We start from the raw sequence: 18,641 nt of genomic DNA, 5'->3' as shown, positions 1-18,641 counted from the left end.
TATTTCTTTGGGCTGTGTTATTGTAACTATCAAATCTTCCTCCTCCCTCCCTCCCTCCCTCCCTCCCTCCCTCCCTCTGTCTCCATGGCGGACAAGGGTCCTTTTCGCTGCCCTGTGCGACTCTGTTTGTGTGTTTGATTGTGGGAAAATTTCTCAACTGTCCGTGAGAGTCCCCCGCTCTCTGGACTGGCTTTTCCCTTGGGGTCCTCCAGGCTCAGAGAGGCTGAGCCCCACCACTGCTCTGGGGCCCCTCTCCTCCCAGCAACCCCTAGTGGTAGCAGAATTCCTCTGCCCCTGTCTTTGAGTCTCAAACCACTTGTCTAAGCCTTTTGAATGAGCAAGCCTCTTCCCTTATATTTAGGCTCAACAACAGGGGGAGGGGGAGATCATTCAGGGTTTTTTTTTTTTACACACCGATGAAGAAGGCTGGCAAAAAGCACTCCCACACTCACTTCAGACGGTGGGGGCTGAGATCGAGACATGGATCTTGATATGACACAGACTTTTGAGAATGAGCCATGCTGTGGTGGGTTTACTTTGGCTACTGTTGCAGAATATGTCCTGGCTCCAAAGCTGGATATTGAACCTGAGATAGGTAAAGTTTATAGCTTTGGGTTTGCAGTTTTGCTATGAATACTGGTTCAAGTACAGTATATGCCATTTGGCCGAGGAAGTTAGCTCATTAAATGAAGTTTGTGGCTTTGTATATTCGGGTGTGAATTCCAGTTTTCTTTTTAATGCATTCAGCTGCCATTGGCACCGATTTGCTTCCATTTTCACATTTAGTTCTGTTTTATTTTCACATCTGTTCCATGGGATTCCCCTGAAATACAGGTTTTGTGTCATTCCCACAGTACAGTCAATGGTACAGTCTGTGACTCCACTTTACTGTTGACTTCACTGTTGATTCAGACTTTAAATACCACAATGGCTCGCTTGTGTTTGATTTTGTACTGACCAACAAATAAATGTGTGTGTCATTCTTTACTAAAGATAAGACGGGCTGTCAGAAAACAAGCCTTCCACCTCCACCCTCAATGCAATTTAAGCAACAGTAATTCAGTTTAGTGGTGTGACAGATGTGTTTTGTTCAGTATTCAGAGCCCTTTAGTTTTTTCACACTTTATTGTATTGTACATTTAATTTGAAATTAATACAACACCTTTTTTTCCCCATCAATCTACACCCAATAATTTCTTGTTTACAAAAGTATTCAGACCCTTCGTTGTGGTCAGGTGCATCTTCCTTAATTATCCTTGAGATGTGAATAGAAATTAGAAATTAGAGTCTACCTGTGAAAAATTGGATGCATTGGACATAGTTTAGAAAGACACACACCTGTCTGTATATAAGGTCACACAATTCACTTTGCATGTCTGGAAAAAAACTAGTCATGATGTCCAAGGAACTCAGTGTAGAGGATATGAACCCATTTCTAAAGCTTTGAGTGTTCCCAGGAGCACAGTGGCCTCAATGATTGTGAAATGGAAGAAGTTTGAAAGCACCAGGACTCTTCATAGAGCCGTTCATTTATCCTAACTGAGTAACCGGGCAGCAATGATCTTGATCATGTGATCAAGAACCCAGCAGTCACTCTTAACAGAGGTTCAGAAGTCCTTTACAGAGATGGAGGACCTGGTGGAAGGAAAAGACCATCTCAGCAGCTCTCAATCAGGCAGAGCTTTATGGTAGAGTGCTTAGAGGGAATCCACTTAGAGTAACAGGCGTATGGCAACTCCTGCCTGGAGTTTGCCAAACAGCATTTAAATGACTCTGAGATCATGAGGGAAAAGATCCCCTGGACTCACGAGACAAAAATTCAACTCTTTGGGCAGAACTCCAAACACAAGGTCTGGAGAACACCAGGCGATGGAGGTGGCAGCATCATGCTGTGAAGGTGCTTCTCAGCAGCAGGGACAGGGAGGCTGCTCAGCAGAATTGAGTGAATGATGAATGCAGCCAAATACAGAGAGCAATGCGACCTGAGACTGGGGGCGATGGTTCACTGTTCAGCACGACAATGACCTGAAGAGTTAAGCGAAGAAAACACTGGATAGCAGTTTGCACATTCTTCCCACCCGATCTGATGGAGCTTGAGAGGATCAGCCTGGAAGAATGGGATAAACTTCCCAAATCCAGGTGTGCAAAGCCTCTGGAGACTTCCCCTCCAAGACTTGAATCTGTTGTTGGTGCCAAGGGGGATTCTGCAAAGCACTAAATGAAGGATCTGAGTACTTTTGTAAATGAGAGATTTCAGTTTTTGATTTTTTTGTTTTCGGTTTGTCATTATGGGTCATTGAGTGTAAATCCATCAATCCATCTTCATGGTGTAAACAAAGCATTAGACAAAACCTGCCTTGTGTTCTTGCGCTGATTAAAACCAAATTCTTGCTAAGACTTTTGGATTACTAAATTTGGCATCTGTAGCTTCTCATGCATTTCTTTGTAATCATGTCATGACTTTATGGTTTCTATTCAAAGCTCAAAAGTAGAACAGAAAGCTGTGACAGGCACTTTTACTGTGTTCCACAGGCTCGCTCTCAGGCTCTAATGCATCATCTGAGCTAACTGCCATCTCATTGTGTTTGAGCTTTGAGATGGATGAGCGAGTGCAGTTAGGGATCCAGGAACAATGACAAATGGTTTTGTCTTTTTTTTTTTTTTGCTATCAAGTAACTAAACAGACAAACACCAGCTGAACAGTGGACCTGAGCCATAGATCCTTCATCCCTGGCAAGTTCTTTTCAAAAACTCCTTTTCACCGAGTGACAAACCGCGTGGTTGGCAACAACTAAAGCATTCAGAGGCCGTATGAATAGGGGTCTGTCTCTGGAGAGGCTTGTTGAAATGGGGCCTTTTGCTTTTATCCCTCCAGAGAGGCAGATTGATCTCGCGCAGGTTTGCACTGGCAGTGAACTTCAAATGGACTGTTGAAAGGCAAGGCGTTTATTTGTGCTGCCTTATAAACTGTGTCCCTTTTTTTTCTTCCAGATTTAGCATCTGTGGGTGTTCTCCATCATCTGTAAGCACTACCAGGCCATCCCTTCTCCCCTCTGCGTCTGTTTTTCTTACATTCACCTGTAACAGTAACCCCAACTTTCTGCTCTTTGGTGTATTCTGTGTGTGCGCCATGATTTTTCTCATCTGCTCTCCGTGATCAATACTGATGCAAAACACAGGTACTCGTGTAGATTCTAGGTTTTCTCTGCGGAGGTGGGAAGGAAGCCTGTTAAAACAGTCGTCATCCTCCTCTGACATACACTCCATCACTCCCTCGTGGTGAATATCACATGTGGACATCAGGTGACTCCCTTAGTGCTGTTCCCTTGGTTACTAAAATACTGCCCCCCCCCATCCTCCTCCTCTTCCTCCTTTGCATCGCGCAGCAGCCTCTCAGAGCGGTGTGCTGTTTTTCTTCTCCCTCCACTTGTATAAACCAGAGGACTATCTGCCATCAGCATTCAGGAAGTGTGGGGGTAAACAAATGACAGGAGCCAGCGGGGGAAACTCAGATGACCCGACGATGTCCTAGCAACCATGGAGAGCAGGTTATTTTTGGGTAGTGTCAGTATCTGCGTGCGTTGTGTTTATAAGGGTTGTTTATATTTTTGTGTCAGGGCAAACTCGTTTGTGCACTTGTTAGATTACATGGGTTGGAAAACTGGAGCATGGACTCCGCTCGCTTTCGTTCTGAGTATCATCACTGACTCTGCCAGATGGCATACGATGCAAGTTCTTTCCAATCGTGCCATGGACTAATTAGTCATTTAGAGTGTATTCGCTCCCATGCTTGAAGTTCTTTGCTAATGTGGTTATGTAGTCCTGTGTTCCTCTCCACTAATGCGCTGTTGGCAGTGGTTGCTGTGACTGGTTTTGCCATGAGTTAAAGGATAAGGATGGCTTTAGCTTTTTCAAGACTCTTTTCAAGAAGTGTGAGACATTCAGACTTATGCACGATATGAGGAGAATCTGTGATGGCGATAACACTGATCAGCACTGTGATGAGAAAATGACAAATAAACATTATTGTGTATATACAGTTTGGGGGGGGGTGCTGTCTCAGGCAAGTGAATCTGCAGTCTACACACAGAAAGTTTTAGCTTGTTCAAAACAGTTCAGTATTAGCTTGGCGTTAGCGCTCATGTAAAACAAACTGTGGTGCATGGGAGATGAGGTTGTGGTGACACTTGCAGAGTTGTTGTCAGATCTCTCCTCGCTGGTCTCAATTATTTCTTATTCATCGCGTTTCTCTCAGTCTTTTGCGATATTTTTGTTGTACGTGTTCATATCGCGATGAGGATGAAAATACGATTTATCGGTCAGCGCTAATACAGACCTGGAAAAGCTCTGCAACGTATCTGCACATGTGTGTTTAAAAGGTCCAGCCTGTCAGGAACAGAGTGATGGAGACCCACAAGATACTGAATGCTGGAGCTGACACCTTCCCTCTATCTATATATCTTCATCTCTCTCCACATCTTGGCCGGACTGCACATGATCATGCAGCGTCAGAGCCTGTGATATTCCTTCAGGTAGTGATCCATCTAGAAAATGGCCTCTTAAGTTTCCAATCTTCCTCCATCACTACAATTCAACCCCCTTTCTTTGCCCCCTACCGTCACATTGTGCAGCAGCCAGGGGGATTAGCTGTTCCATGTAGTGTGAGGGGACTCAAAGATATTGTGACCCCAGACTGCAGCCGTGCCCTTGACCACATCTATTGGGATTGCCATAAGCGGCGGGGGGTGGATAAAGAAGCATTAGGCAGACGGACTGGACCCTTGGTGCAGACCTAAATGTTTTCTATACCAACCCATACACCCCTCCCTTGTCCAGCCGCCCCCAGCCCCCCCACCTGCTGCGCCGACAAACAAAATCCCTGAACTGCACAATTAACTTCTAAAGTGATCAGAGCTTTGTACGATGGCACAGAGGTCAGCTTTAATATGGAAGGAATATGGACGTGATACTTCGTTTTGTAGTGCTGAAAGTGAAGTAGTTGTGAGATACCGAGAGGCAGAAGCCGAGCCGTGGATATCAACTTAAAGGCCTCGATAAAATGTTGCTGGAATAATGACTCAAATCCAATTAGTCAATGAGAATTAAATGGGATTCGAGAACGGACTTGAGTAGGTAGGCGTACGGGTTTTGGACCTCCTGCTTAGTCAATTAAAAGGCAAAGCTCTGACCTAACTACCAACAAGGTATTGCCATGACTGAGAGCAGTCTGTAATGTGCTGTTACAGCTCCCACTTCACAGATGAAAGCATGAGAATATTTAGTATTAAGTATCTCATATGAATCTTTTTGTTTCAAAATCACATTTTCACAAATTGCTCCAGGCCTGTTTCTGAAACTGCCTCAGCTCCTCCTCCTCTCTCTCTGTCTCTCTCTGTCTCTTTCTTTCTCTTTCCCTTTCTTGGATCACCACCACTCTTGTTGCTGCGCCCTGATTTGCTGCCAGGTTGCCTTGGCGACGAGCCGCAGCACATAAACCGGTTGATGTTTGGGGAACGCTGCGCCGCGAGACAGGAAATCTTGTGCATTCTTTATCTCTCACCCCTTGGATGGTGCTCCCGCCGTCCTCAGTAGGGAGCGGGAGCCACATAAGCAAATGGGAGCTTTATTTTTCTATCCGGTCCATTTTCCACCTTTTTTTTTTTTTTTTAAGCCAGAGATAAACAAAGTCTTTGAGGTCTTAGCAACCCAAACGTCTTTTGCAAGTATTGAGTCGAAAATGAAAGGAAGCAAGAAAAAAAAAAAGAAACAGTTTGGTAAAGGGAGGAGTGATGCTATGGAAACACTGAAATGTGATAAATTTCAAGGAATTTTCTCAACAATGGCTGAATTTTCCATTCGTCATCCGCAGAAAAGTCTCGCAGTGTCATTCGACACAAGCACACTTTCTCCACTTCCACTATATAAAAACACACACCCTCACGCACAGCACGCATGAATGAAAACGCTAACACACACACACACACACACACACACACACACACCCTGCCCATCGTTACCTTGCCTTCCTGACATTCCATCCCAGAGCCTGAGGAAGGGGAAAAGGGGGGATGGGGGGGGGTCTGCTGATCACAGGCCCCGCTGGCCCGGCCCATGAAACACAAGGGAAGGAAAAGAAGCCCTGCTGCGATTCATTTGTGTGTCGCGCACATTCGAACACACACTTGTACACGCAAACCTCGCTCAGAACACAGTTGACAAAGTATTAAAACAGATGCTGATCATAAATCTGTCTCGTGCTTTTGGCTACTGGTCAGCGGTGTGCAGTACATTTCCCAGACTTATCTTCTCTTCCTTTTTTTTTTTTTTTTTTTTTTTCATTAAATTTCACTTCAACTTAAAAACTTCAAATGTAATGGCATCAATTGTCAGCTCTTTTTCTGTGGCGTATTTTTAGCTGGGATGTTGGAGTTTGGATGAGCCGGTGCTTGACACCTCTCCAGCTCGGCTCTGCTTCCTTTTTTTTTTTTTACACAGTTGTCTCCGGTAAAACTAGAACACTAGGCCAAAGCTGAGTAAGTTGTTTCGGCTCCCCTGAGGAACGGTGCCACTCAAATCAGACGCCGTTGACAGTGGAAAAGCACAAAGTTGCTGTCGAGCCCCTTTTTTTTTTTTTTTTTTTTCTGTTCTCTCATTGATCCGCCCCTTTCAACCCAAGCCTCAATCAATGCTCATGATTATTGAAACGGCTGCTTTGGTCTGTCGTTTCAAACGGAGAGATGGCGTTGTGCGGCGAGGGTCAGTGAGTTCTGTTTCATATCGCGCCCTGCATCTTGGTAGGGGCAGGCGTGTTAACCGGTCTGCAGCGCAGCAAATGACCATTGTGGTCATAATAACGCCGGTTCTCACTGCAGTTCTTACAGTCTCGGGAGAAAAAAAAAAAAAAAAGTGAGACTCATTGTTCTACGAAGGAAACTAAGATGCAGAGAGAGGAAAAGCTGCGGGGGAAAAAAAAATGCTGACCCACATTTTTGTAGCAGCGTGCAATGGGACAACAATTCGAGGCCCAACCTGACCATTTAACTTAAATAGCATGTAATCGGAACAATGTGTGTTGATTGTTCGCCGCCAGAGCAGATGTGATTAACCCAGATTTGTACTACAGGGGTCAAGGCTTTTTTTTTTTTTTTTTTTTTTCTGAGCAGGTTTTAAACAAATGGGACAGCTGCTGGTTGTGTGACAGCGTTTCGTCACCCATAACCTGCACTCGTATTTCTGCAATGGTATGCATTTTTTGAAGCATGGGTAAGGAAACATCTGCACTACGTTTATATGGATACAGTGTTTAGTGACTAAATGATGTCTACAGTTTTGGCGTCGATGACGACGGGTGCTGCACATGACTGCAGCTGGAAGGACCCTGAGGATACAGCGCTCACTGAGCACTCCTGATTGGCAACCGTCAAAAAATGTGTGTGTGTTTGCGAATGTGTGGTTGTGTTACAGTTGTGAGGAGCAGATTTCTGCAGAGCTAAAAGTGAGGACATTTTGAAAGGAAGTTGTTTTGTACCAAATGTGGTCTGACCACATCTGAAGGCAGAAATGTTGGTAGTTTTATACACAGCTAATCAGCGACGGCACGTATTGGTATATTTGGCAAGTCACAAATATGTTGATACTGATTGTAGCAGTGAAATGTTCACGGACAAAATATCCATTTGTACTAGCTACTGCATTATCTTACATTTTTTAATATTTGTGTTCAGGCGCAAGCAGCAGCGCCTCACAGCGAGAACGTTCTGGGTTCCACCCCAGAAGCGTGGGTGATCATTCTGGGTGCTCTGGCGGTAGAGTTTGCATGTTCTCTCTGTGCCTGTGTGGGTTCTCTCCGGGTTCTCCCGGCTTCCTCCCAAGTCATGCACTAACTCTATGTGTCACCCCTGTGATAAACTGGTGACCCCGCCCTCACCCAATGTCAGCTGGGATTGCCCCCCTCCCTCCTGCGACCCTATAAGGATAAGTGTTATAGCTCATGGATGGAGGTTAGGTTAGGGAAAGATTGTGATCTTGTTTAATAGAAAGAAACCACTATCTTTCCTGTAACTGTAACCAAAGTGCTTTTGTTGCCTAAACCTAACCACTGTGGACACCAACCCTCATCTCTGCTGTGAAAGTTGTGTGACAGTCACCTACCATCTGCCGTTAATAAATATAGAGCTTCATTCATTCAAAGAAAATAATAAAATACAACCAACAATTATGTTTCTTGCAAAACATATTCGCTGTTGCTGTTTAGTTTGTTTCATGAGGTTGCAGCTACATATAAAGAGTAGTTTTGTGAAGAAAGAAGAGGGAGCAGCTCACACCTGGCCAGTCACAGCGTTACATGAGCATCCCCGCTACACTGATGGACTGAATGAACCAAATGGCAGCGTTTGTTTGCTTCTGTTTGTCTGAATGTGGCCTTGCTTTCTCAAGGGGGTCAACCAGTGTCAGCTTCAGACTCAGAGGAATCATTTAGATCAATGGAAAGTCTTAATCAGTTCAGCGATACAAGAGTGTTCAGAGATCAGCTGATGAACACAAGCAGTGTTGTCTGTTTGCTTGATTTCTCAGGCATTTTTGTGTGTGTGTGTGTGTGTGTGTTTGTGTGTGTGTGTGTGTGTGTGTGTGTGTGTGTGTGTGTGAAGCCGGATGGATTGCAGAGGCACGTGGGGCTGAGCGTGTGCCTGACCCTCCAGGAGCCTCCCCCGGGCTCAGCTGGCTTTAATCAACACCATCATTTACCCCTCTTGTGGGTAATCGGCGCACAATGGCTGCCCTCAGCGGCGCTCTCCCCTCCACCTCTGCTGCCCCCCCCGCCACCCAGCATGGTGCTATATGTATTTACATGGACTCTCTTGCACACACACCAGTGAGGAGACGCGTGTACTCCTGCAGTCACACCGTTCACTCACTCTCTCTCTCTCACTTGTCTGTTGGCTTTTAATGGTTAAATCTCTTCTTAAAACATATTTCTCTATTTTAGCCTTTGGTAATGTGTTTCATTTATATTGTTTCATCCCTAAATATTGTTATGATATATTTTTTAGCTTCTCTTCACTTATTGTCTGATCCTTTTGCATAATGTTTGATATAAGATATGTTTTCCATTTATGCTGCTCCTCTTTTTACTATACTATCTTATTATCTGCTTTTATGTATCTGTGAAGCACTTTGTAACTTAGAGTAAGAAAAGTGCTATATAAATAAATAATAATAATTATTATACTTGACAAAATGTGTAGTTGAAGTAAACATGAATGCATTGCATAATGTCAGTAATGATTCCTTCTTGCACAGCACACTGTATTATCTCTTCCAACTACGTTTCACTAACCTGCAGGTTTGTTTAAAAGCTGTCTGGTTGTGTGACTGTTGCCCCCCCCCATCAGACTTTGTTCAGCAATTCATTGAAGTTATTATCACTACTGGGGAAAAATGATAATAGGAATAGGATTCATGTTGTACTAAAGCAGTATTATTACCCCATAAGTTTTCTTCAGAAGCAGCGTGACACAGGAGCAGATGTGAAGGCTGGGTAGATTATTCTGCAGCTGCGATATCTCTTTGTTCGCTGTGACATAGATGGGAAAGAATGGAGTGACAAATTAAGATTGGGTTCTTATCAATTCAGCTTGGGGCTAATCTCCACTCGCTTGGTTTGTGTGTACGTATGCGCTCGCAGCTTCCTGCAGACAGGGCTGAGTGTTGCTTATCAGCCTTTAAGCGCTGGAGTAGTCCTGATCCGGTCCCCCCCCCCGAAAAACTCATCGCATCTCAACAAACCCTTTGTCTCAGTGAGTTCCTCTCAGCCACTTAAGGGAACGTGTTGATCCGGCGGACAACGGCGTGATCCATGTGACAGTCCCACCTCAGAAGAACTTTTAGGGAGCCCCCCTCTCAGCTGGAGGACAGGATGTGGCAAAGGGCTGCTTAACTTGGGGGGATAGTAAATCAGCGTGGTAGCATGTCTGACTCTTCCCACCAAAATAAGAGGCAGCTGCACAGACAAAACTCTCTGTGTGGTTTAGATGGAACACGAGGCACGTGTGCGTGAGTGATGCTGCTGGGTCAAAGGTCAACTCTTATTTGGCCTGGCAAGTTTTGTCCCAATAGATTTGTTACAAAGCTGTTGGAGGAATCCTTCATATGTGCTGCAGTGGGTTCTTTTTTTTGGGAGGGGGGAGAGACTGTGATTGATCCATGGATGTGGCTGAAGGTGTTCTGTTTTTAGAAATGATGTGGTCGTGCTATTCTTAAATTGGCGGTTTTTTCTCTTTCACTTTTGGAAATGGTGCATATTTCCTACGACATTAAGACGTGATAACCACTGGATTTGTGTTGGAATGAGCAGCGGACTCTGGACAGACTGTTCTGACCTACTGTAAAGATAAACAGGAAGTGTTTGTTATTATTCTGTCATCTCTGGAGAGCTCATAAGATAGTTTCTCTGCAGTGCAACACCCAGCTCGGTCATCATTCCAAGCATTACATCTACAGAGAGAAAGAGAGAGAGAGAGAGAGAGAGAGAGAGAGAGAGAGAGAGAGAGAGAGAGAGAGAGAGAGAGAGAGAGAGAGAGAGAGAGAGAGAGAGAGAGAGAGAAGAAAGTTTGTGATTTATTTTCAGCAGCGTAGCTCAGAGTAAACTGAGGCTTTAGCTGGGTTGGTTGGACTCATTATGGTCAAGCCAGACCAAAGGGTTTGAGAGCAAAATTGGTGGGCTATTTTTAGGTAATCCACTTCCTCTGGTTAGTGATAAAATCTTTTTGAGAGAGTATAGAAGAGTTTTTTGTCACAGCGGCTTCAAAGGTTTATTCAGTTGTTGCCTTTGCTGTCACAGCGTTATACAGATCCATAATTACAACTGTGTTTTGCTTACTTTCCTTATTTTCTGCACAAACGACACCAGCTAATCATCAAAGCCGTGATCTATCATTAGCTAATCCAAATGTGCATTGGATTATGTGCGATCACTGGCACCCTCAGTCTAAGGTAACATGACCTTGGCTGTTCAGACGGCACTGTCGGTGCCACTGGGTTTGAAGAGTTCCCCCGCCCATAACAAGAGGTCAAGAGTCAAGAAAAAGGCCAGAAGGCCACGGAATCAGACACGCACCTGTTCACAGGGGCTCAAGGGGGGGGGCTCCTTTAGCGCAACAGATGACTCCCAGATGTTTTTACGGTGACACTGTGACAGCCATGACCGTGTGTGTGTGTGTGTGTGTGTGTGTGTGTGTGTGTGTGTGTGTGTGCGGCGTGACAATATGACCCATGCAACTGCACTGTTTGGAACTGGATAAACTTTTCAATATCGCTCCCCAGACGTGCTCCACCATACATGGGCACATGCAGAGCCTTTTGAGGGAAGTAAAAGTTTGATTTACATTGTTTTGAATGGGCTTTAAGAAGGTACATTCTCACACCTGGAAAAGCTCAGACGGAGGACTTAGTCTTGGGTTCAGTTTGTGTTCAGTGTGTGTTCAGTGTGAGTGTGTCCTGAAAAGTACTTTTTGAGTGGTTCCTTTATGAATGGCCGGATGGAAATGGTGATAAATTGTAATGTCAGTCGTACAGCTGAAGTTGCACTCGGAGAAATCCCCCTCTCGTCGGTGGAGTAACAACTGGAATATATAAACTCTGCTTTTGAATGGAAAAAGAGCAAGTGTTACCACCAGCGCCCCCCCCCCAATTTGTTATTCTCTGTCAATCTCTATTTTACAGTTTACACACCTGGACTCACACCTGGAGGGGATTCGTAGTGGTAAAGTGCGGTTTTCATCTGGGCCCTTTTGTGCTCTGCTGTCATATTTCTAAAATCTGAAGGTGTCTGTCTGTCAATGCAACATTGTGCATTTCAACATGGCTGCTCTGTGAGATGAAATTATTCAAAGTCTTATAGTGACGCCCTTCATACCCAAAGATCAAGGCATTACATCATTGCTTAACATGATGAAGCTGTCATGAGTCAGTCAGCGGAAAGCCGGACCATTGTCCAAACATGACAGCATTTAGCTGGCGCATATCCAGGCAGACAGCAGAGGTACTGTGGGAGCAGGCAGTTGGGTGACCTCTGACCCTGCCCAGTCTGCCTCCGGGACAAAAGAGCCATTCAGATGCCCAGCACTTTTATTTTTTTGCAAAAACACCCCAAAAGCACCGAACGCTCAGTACAAATGACTGCTAATCCTGTTGGAACACTTGTTTACTCTCAGCTCAAATTGAAAAAGCAGCTGGATTGTCACATATTTGCAATGGAAGAGAAATAGTGCATCCTAGAAGTGGAGAGTGGGAATTGATAAAGGAGGTGTGTAAATAATAGAGACAGGAAAGAATGTCACCATAAGAACATAGTGACAAAAATTAGATTTATGGTTTTGGGCTTTACTGTCATTAGGCTACTTTTCTGCCGCAGGCTTTTAAAAGATGGATAGTATAGTGTTCCCCTCTATCATGATTTATAGCTAACATACAATTAGACCATGTATAAAAATGTGTCCTCATGTTTATGCTGTCAAGAGTTCAGGCTTTGTACAGTGGCGGTATTTTTCCTCGGTGGCAATTTATCTCCGTGCGGGCGTGAAGTAAATGGTTGTGTGCAAAGTGCTGTCACAAGAAATTCCTCGCCTAAACAAAACAAACTTAAACGAGGGCTGCCTGGTGAAAAGAAACCCGAAATAATACATCACGGGAACAACGCGTCGTAAAACATGACTGTTTGCCATGTTAGCTCTGGCAGCCGCCCGTTCGGAGGAGGGCTCGCCACGACAGACCCTGGAAAAGACTTCACTCCAGATGCCAGTATCTGCAGTTTGAAATCACTTTACGGCCTCTCCTCCAGCTGTTTCTTCGCCTGTTATCAAGTTGACTGCCTCTGCATGCGAGAGGTCTGAAGGAGAAAGTGTGGTTTATGAGCCTGACGGAGACCACCTTGGGTGACCCACTTCTTCTTGTCCAATATTCCATTCACCTTTTGTCCAACTCCACACTCAGAGCCAAGTTCCCTTTTACTGCTCCCCCTGACTAAATTTAGCCCTTGTTAGCCAGGCGGTGATTGTTCCTGCACTTGTTATCGTGGTGGTGAAGTTTTTGTTTATGAAAGGTTTGCCGCCCTGAAATGCTCAATGGACTCTTTCATTCGCTTCCTCAGTGGGATGACGGGTTGTTTGGATTGGCGGCTCAGTCGGCTTCCCCCAGCTGACTGACAGGTGACTGGCAGGCCGTCTGGAGTACGCGTCGAAGATGGGAAGCGCCCTACCTGGAGCGTCGGTCTCACTCGGCGTGCTCTGCAGCCGCTTTATCAGTCATGACATTTGCCATCAGGTGTGATTTTACTGTGGGTGAAATCCAAACCTCGCTTGCGTTTTTTTAAAGGAATTACCCGGAGGCAGCGCGAGTTCAGCGAAAACCCAAGTCTGTAAAGGCCATGATCTGCGGTCATCTCCTTGGCACACGCAGTGACAATGTGGAGTTTGCCGATGAGTGTGTAACCTCCTGTTTTCTTTCTTTCTGCAAAAACGCATGTTGTCCAAGACGAGTGAAAACAAACATACCCTCTTAAAAAGAAAAGAACAGAGATTTTTCCTCTTTTTTTTTTTTTTTTTTTTTTTAAGGAGGCATGATGTTTATCGCGGCCATGCCTAGCCCACTCAATTTACGTCAATTAGCCGATGTAATTTCCCAGGCTGTGATGGAAGATACGACAGGGGGCAGCTGAGCAGTGCTTTGCCACACTGGAGCGTGAGCTGAGCCCCTTCCTCTGGGCTTCTTCCCCTGGTTTCTTCGGATGGAGATGTTTCCCCTAGAGAGGAGAGAGAAAGAGTAGAAGTGATGCAAACCTGCACACTGGGATGCTGCACAGAAAGAGAGAGAAAAGAAAGCAGCGGTGGGGGGAAGTGGGCGTCATGGAGATAAGCTGGTTCTGTTCTAAGAGCCGGGCTAATGGATGCGTCCCCAGGGCTCGCTCAGGAATGCACCCAGGCATTACCGCCGGCAACATGGTGTCATCTGTCTTCTGTCCCCAGAGAAGGATGACAAATGGTATTATGACTCCCCCTTTCTCCACTCTTTGGCATATCAATGGCTCCAGTTTGTGTTTCTTTTTTTTGGGGGGGGGGGGGGGGGGTCCTCCTTCACAGGCACGTTGACAGATTTTTCTTTTTTATTAATGTGCACTGGTATTTTTATGGAGCTGTTTTGTGTTAGATACCAACTCTAAGATGCAAATGTACAGTGGAAACTGCTTATAGTGATTGATCACAATAAGCATAACCAATTTTTTTCTTTTTTCTCAGGCAGATTACCATTGTATATTTATTACATGAATATAAAGTAATGAAACTCACAGCTTTACTAAACTAAAACTACACTGTGGCCCTCTCCTGCTGCAAGCCTGGTCTGATTGGTCAGGGTGAAAGCATCACACTCCAGTCATGAAACCAAGCTGCAACCTCCGAGGCTGAAAGATGAAGCCAGCACTGAGGTACCAAAAACTGCACTTCTTTGAATGGGTGCTGGTTCCGGCTCCAACAGTGAGTCAACTCGCTCTGGCTTAAAGTTCCACATAATTGAGGGCGTGGCCTCTTTGAGTGACGGGTGGGCGAGCGTATGCACCAAAGTCTCGGCTCGGCTCGACGCGCTCCCTTCCTCTTTGCCCATTTTTGGATTAGCCGGAGTCAAGATACTGGCAAGATGGCGACGACAGAACAGCCCATCCTGAGCTTCTAACCCGTTCTTCAGAAACCTATGGGTGACCTCACGTCTGTCCATGAAACACACCCGCCGCTGTGAGAGGGCCGGGACGATGGTTACGGACTGTAAAAGTTCCAAAACGCAAGCTGAGCAGGAACAGGAAGTAAAATAACTCTCTCTCACACACACACAGTGAACATATGTTGGGAGGGCAGGCCGGGACTGTCATGACACACTGTGACTCCAAAAACGTCAGTGAATAAGTTAGAATGACAGCTTGCAGTAGGACATTATTTTTCCCATATGTCATCATGTATGAAAAGACCTACCCGCCCAGAAACACTGGAAGCGGACTGCTTGATTACTATAAGCAGAACATTTTAAGAGCATTTGTATCGGAGTGATTCTGTCTCTTGTTGATCGCTACAAGCAGTTTCCACTGCGCTTTGATGCATCTCTTGACATATTTCCAGCGCAGTGTCATGTGCTATAAATGTATCGGCCTCGGCCAGAGTCAAAGGAACAAACAAACAAAAGGAGAGGAAACTTCTGCAGTGACTTCTGGCTGCCAGCAGCTCTTTTATCTACAATCATCTTCACATTATACAACCAAGGCTGGAATCAATAGTCTAGCATTGATCAGAAATCATCACCAGACGAGGCGTCACCTCAGCCAACCTGCGCAGCAGACAAGCAGTCTACTGACGGATAAGATCGCTCAGTATGAAATCAATTCTCTTATGACCCTTGTCCTCAGAGTGTTGGGCAGTAGAAGGTGAAAATGTGCAGCATTTTGAAATGCATTGATCAGTCAGCTGTGGGTCGAGAGGTTGTCACTGATGTCTTAAAGGGATAGTTTGGGTTTTTGTTTTGACGTGGGGTTGTGTGAGGTAGCCAAATATAGTCAGTGCATTCCCCGCAGTAGATTCAGATCAGCGCGCTCCCAGTTAGGAAAGCTGACTGGGAACACTGCGGCACAGCGATGTGCTGCCGTGCACGGGGCCAGCAGAAAAAATAAAAACAAAACATGTTTTAGACACTTTTAAAAACAACCACCGAAATAATCCAATATCCATTTAAATGTACCCTTCATGTAGAACATTTTCAGCTCTTGATCGGGAAGATAAAGGCTAAGTTCACACGGCGGACCCAAGTGGCCCAATCAGATTTTTTCCCCCTTATGTGACCTGTATCTGATTGTTTAATGACAGTGTGAACAGCACAAATCACATGGAATCTGACCTTTTCAAATCAGATTTGGGCCACTTTCATATGTGTTTATAAATCAGATACAGATCAGATTTTTGTGTGTGACCCGTATCGGACTTCAATGCAACTTTTACGTCAAAGCCTCCACATTCGCCTGCTTCCACTGCACAATAACTTCAAAATGAAAAAACCGTAAACGCTCACATCTGTGGCCTCCATGTTTGTTATTCCCCGAGTTCTTCTCCTTGTTTACTTCCTGTGTGTTGCGTGTGACGTCGTGTTCTTCTTCTGCGCATGCGGGTCACATCAGGGATCTAGAAAGAAATCTGAATTGAGCACTAAGGCTTGCAGTGTGAATGTAGTCAAAGAGATGAAAATATTCTACATGAAGCGTATATTTAAACGGATATTGGATTGTTTCGGTGGGTGTTTTTTTAAAAGTGTCTAAAATACTTTTTTTTCGTGGCCCCCGTGCACAGCAGCACATCGCTGGTCTGAATGTACTCTAATGTACTGACTATATATGATTACCTCACACAACATCAATAAAAACCCCAACTATCCCTTTACGGGCTCCATGATTGACATGTAGAGGTTCTTCCTCACACGCTGACTGACATGTGCTGCAGATGTGCTTTAATTCAAAATGACCCCTAACCTTTGTTACCGTGGTGAAATGTTACATTTCTTTAAGAGGCGCTCTTTCTCTCTGCTGACTTTCTGTGTGGGGTCAGGGGTCATGTGTGTGTGTGTGTGTGTGTGTGTATCCAGGTCAGTGCAGTGGGAGCATTGAGATTTTGATGCTAATGTTTTCACCTCATTAAATCACAGCAACATACTTGAACCCCCCCCCCCCCCCCAATACATACAGACATATACACAAACACACACACACACACACACACACACACCCATGCGACTGAGCTAATGGTGTGAACTTGACAAGGCCCATAGAACTTTACACAATCAAGCAACCCGCCTCGGCGTCTTCTCAATGAAAACTGATTGGGCTTCAGGGAAATCCTGTTCCTGTGTGTGTCACAGGGGTAATTCCTAATGGAGAATCCCATATTTGGCATGTCTCTGTCTGTGTGTGTGTGTGTGTGTGTGTGTGTGTGTGTGTGTGTGTGTGTGTGGGTGTGGGTGTGTGCTTGCATGGGTGTGTGTGCTTTTTATGTAGGTGTTGGCGATGAGAAGACATGACAGGAAAAGGGTTTCCTTTTGGGCGTTGTGTCTGATACCCCCCCCCCCCCCCCCCCCCCCCCCCCCCCCCCCCCCCATCCACTGCCGTTTTTCTGTCTGCCCAGTGAGGGAAGGAGTTGGGTGGGGTTGGGATTGCAGGCAGGGGTGGGAGGCACAGACTGCCAAGGGTCATTTCCTTTCATCTTGCCCTTTTCCTTGGCCTCGCACAGCAGGCAGACGCACATACACACATACACACTGTACACACATACACACTGTACATACATACATGCATGCATTCTCAGAGAATCCATCACCCTTCCCGTTGACATCCACATGGATGCTGTCATATACTGTGGCTGGAATCCAGAAGGGGAGGGGTGACGGGCGAGCTAAAGGCAGAACACGAGAGAGGGAGAGAGAGCAAGAGAGGGAGGGGGAGAGAGAGAGAGAGAGAGAGCGGGGACAGTGTCAACAGCTCAGCTCCCAGCACAGTCAGCTGAAATCCAGAGCTCCGCTCAGTAGCTGAGCGAGGGGAAGCAAACGAAACGCAGCAGCTTCAGCCGGGAAACATCGTCAGACTTTTGTGTTTTCATGGATTTTGGCCATGAAACACGGACTCCCAACGGCCACACGAGAGCTTTAAAGCCAGAGGATGTAGGAATGCTTTAAGACCTTCTTCAAACCTCGCTTTATTGAGAGACTTCTTGATTCCCATTGCTAGTGACGTGACACAGGGACAATCCATCTCTCAGGGCAGCCCGTCTGAAGTGGGTAAGTAAGGAGATATTTGATCTTGATACCGATACCCGTTGCGAGTAATGGCTACACCGCAGTGCTGTTCACCCAACAGGAGACTGCACACACGACAGGCTACAGATGTTAAAGTGTAAATCCAGTTTGCGTCCTCCTGCTCAATCCAGTCAGGAAAACACAGACTACTGCAGCCAATAAAATAAACATTAGTCAGTAGAAAGCTGAGCAAGAGAGGCGCTGGAGGGCAACAAGGGCTTCTAATCCCACCAAGATGATAAAGTTTCCACATCTTTGTGCTGTTGTAACTGGAAGAAAGGGCAGTTTTCTTTTTTTTTTCATCATAAGCAGCAGCATAAAACTGTATTGTGAAACGTCTGTAGTTATTGCATTTGGGCTCTTTCTGCAGTGGTGTTGACAGCATGCCTTGCTCTACCCCCCCCCCCCCCCCCAAAGTATGCTTGTGCATTATACGAGCAAGGCTTTTTGCATATCGGTGATAGTCTTGGACTCACTTTTAGCTGAGATTGTTTGGACTGTCATTTTCTTTGGAGAATGTTGCAGGGGTTCGGGGATGGATGTGGGTTCCGGCGCTGTTGAGTGAGTTGACGTCCTCTTTATTGGTTCAGACCAAGGGAAAGTTGTGATGTCCGGGACTTAACATATACAGGAAATGTTTGGCATTTCAGGAATTGAAGGAGGATGGGACAGCGTCGTATGTAATGAGCACAGGCCTATTTCGGGGCCCTAGTCATGGGCCGATCACACATGTTCATCAATCACACAGTCAGCTCTTTGGTGTAAGCGGT

The 18,641-nt window shown here is 45.5% G+C and overlaps 1 protein-coding gene across 8 annotated transcripts in view; it reads left to right on the top strand.

The window, feature by feature from the left end:
- Window positions 1-18,641, top strand: part of daam2 (dishevelled associated activator of morphogenesis 2) — a 98,749-nt gene that overhangs the window by 7,670 nt on the left and 72,438 nt on the right. For 4 of the 8 annotated variants that reach the window (XM_056392806.1, XM_056392804.1, XM_056392805.1 and 1 more), the window contains exon 1: window positions 3,396-3,548. The exons of 2 other annotated variants lie outside the window; for them this stretch is intronic. In XM_056392806.1, coding sequence (XP_056248781.1) covers window positions 3,538-3,548 — 11 coding nt within the window. In that variant the 5' untranslated portion in view covers window positions 3,396-3,537. Of the gene's footprint in view, window positions 1-3,395; window positions 3,549-4,418; window positions 4,533-17,531; window positions 17,854-18,641 lie in introns of those variants that run through there. 2 more of the 8 variants (XM_056392810.1, XM_056392807.1) reach the window with 2 other exon arrangements.

This window comes from Seriola aureovittata, chromosome 13, assembly GCF_021018895.1.
Source record: "Seriola aureovittata isolate HTS-2021-v1 ecotype China chromosome 13, ASM2101889v1, whole genome shotgun sequence".
NCBI lineage: Eukaryota > Metazoa > Chordata > Actinopteri > Carangiformes > Carangidae > Seriola > Seriola aureovittata.
Note: the sequence above shows the minus strand (reverse complement) of the source record. Positions and strands in the feature narration are given on the sequence as shown.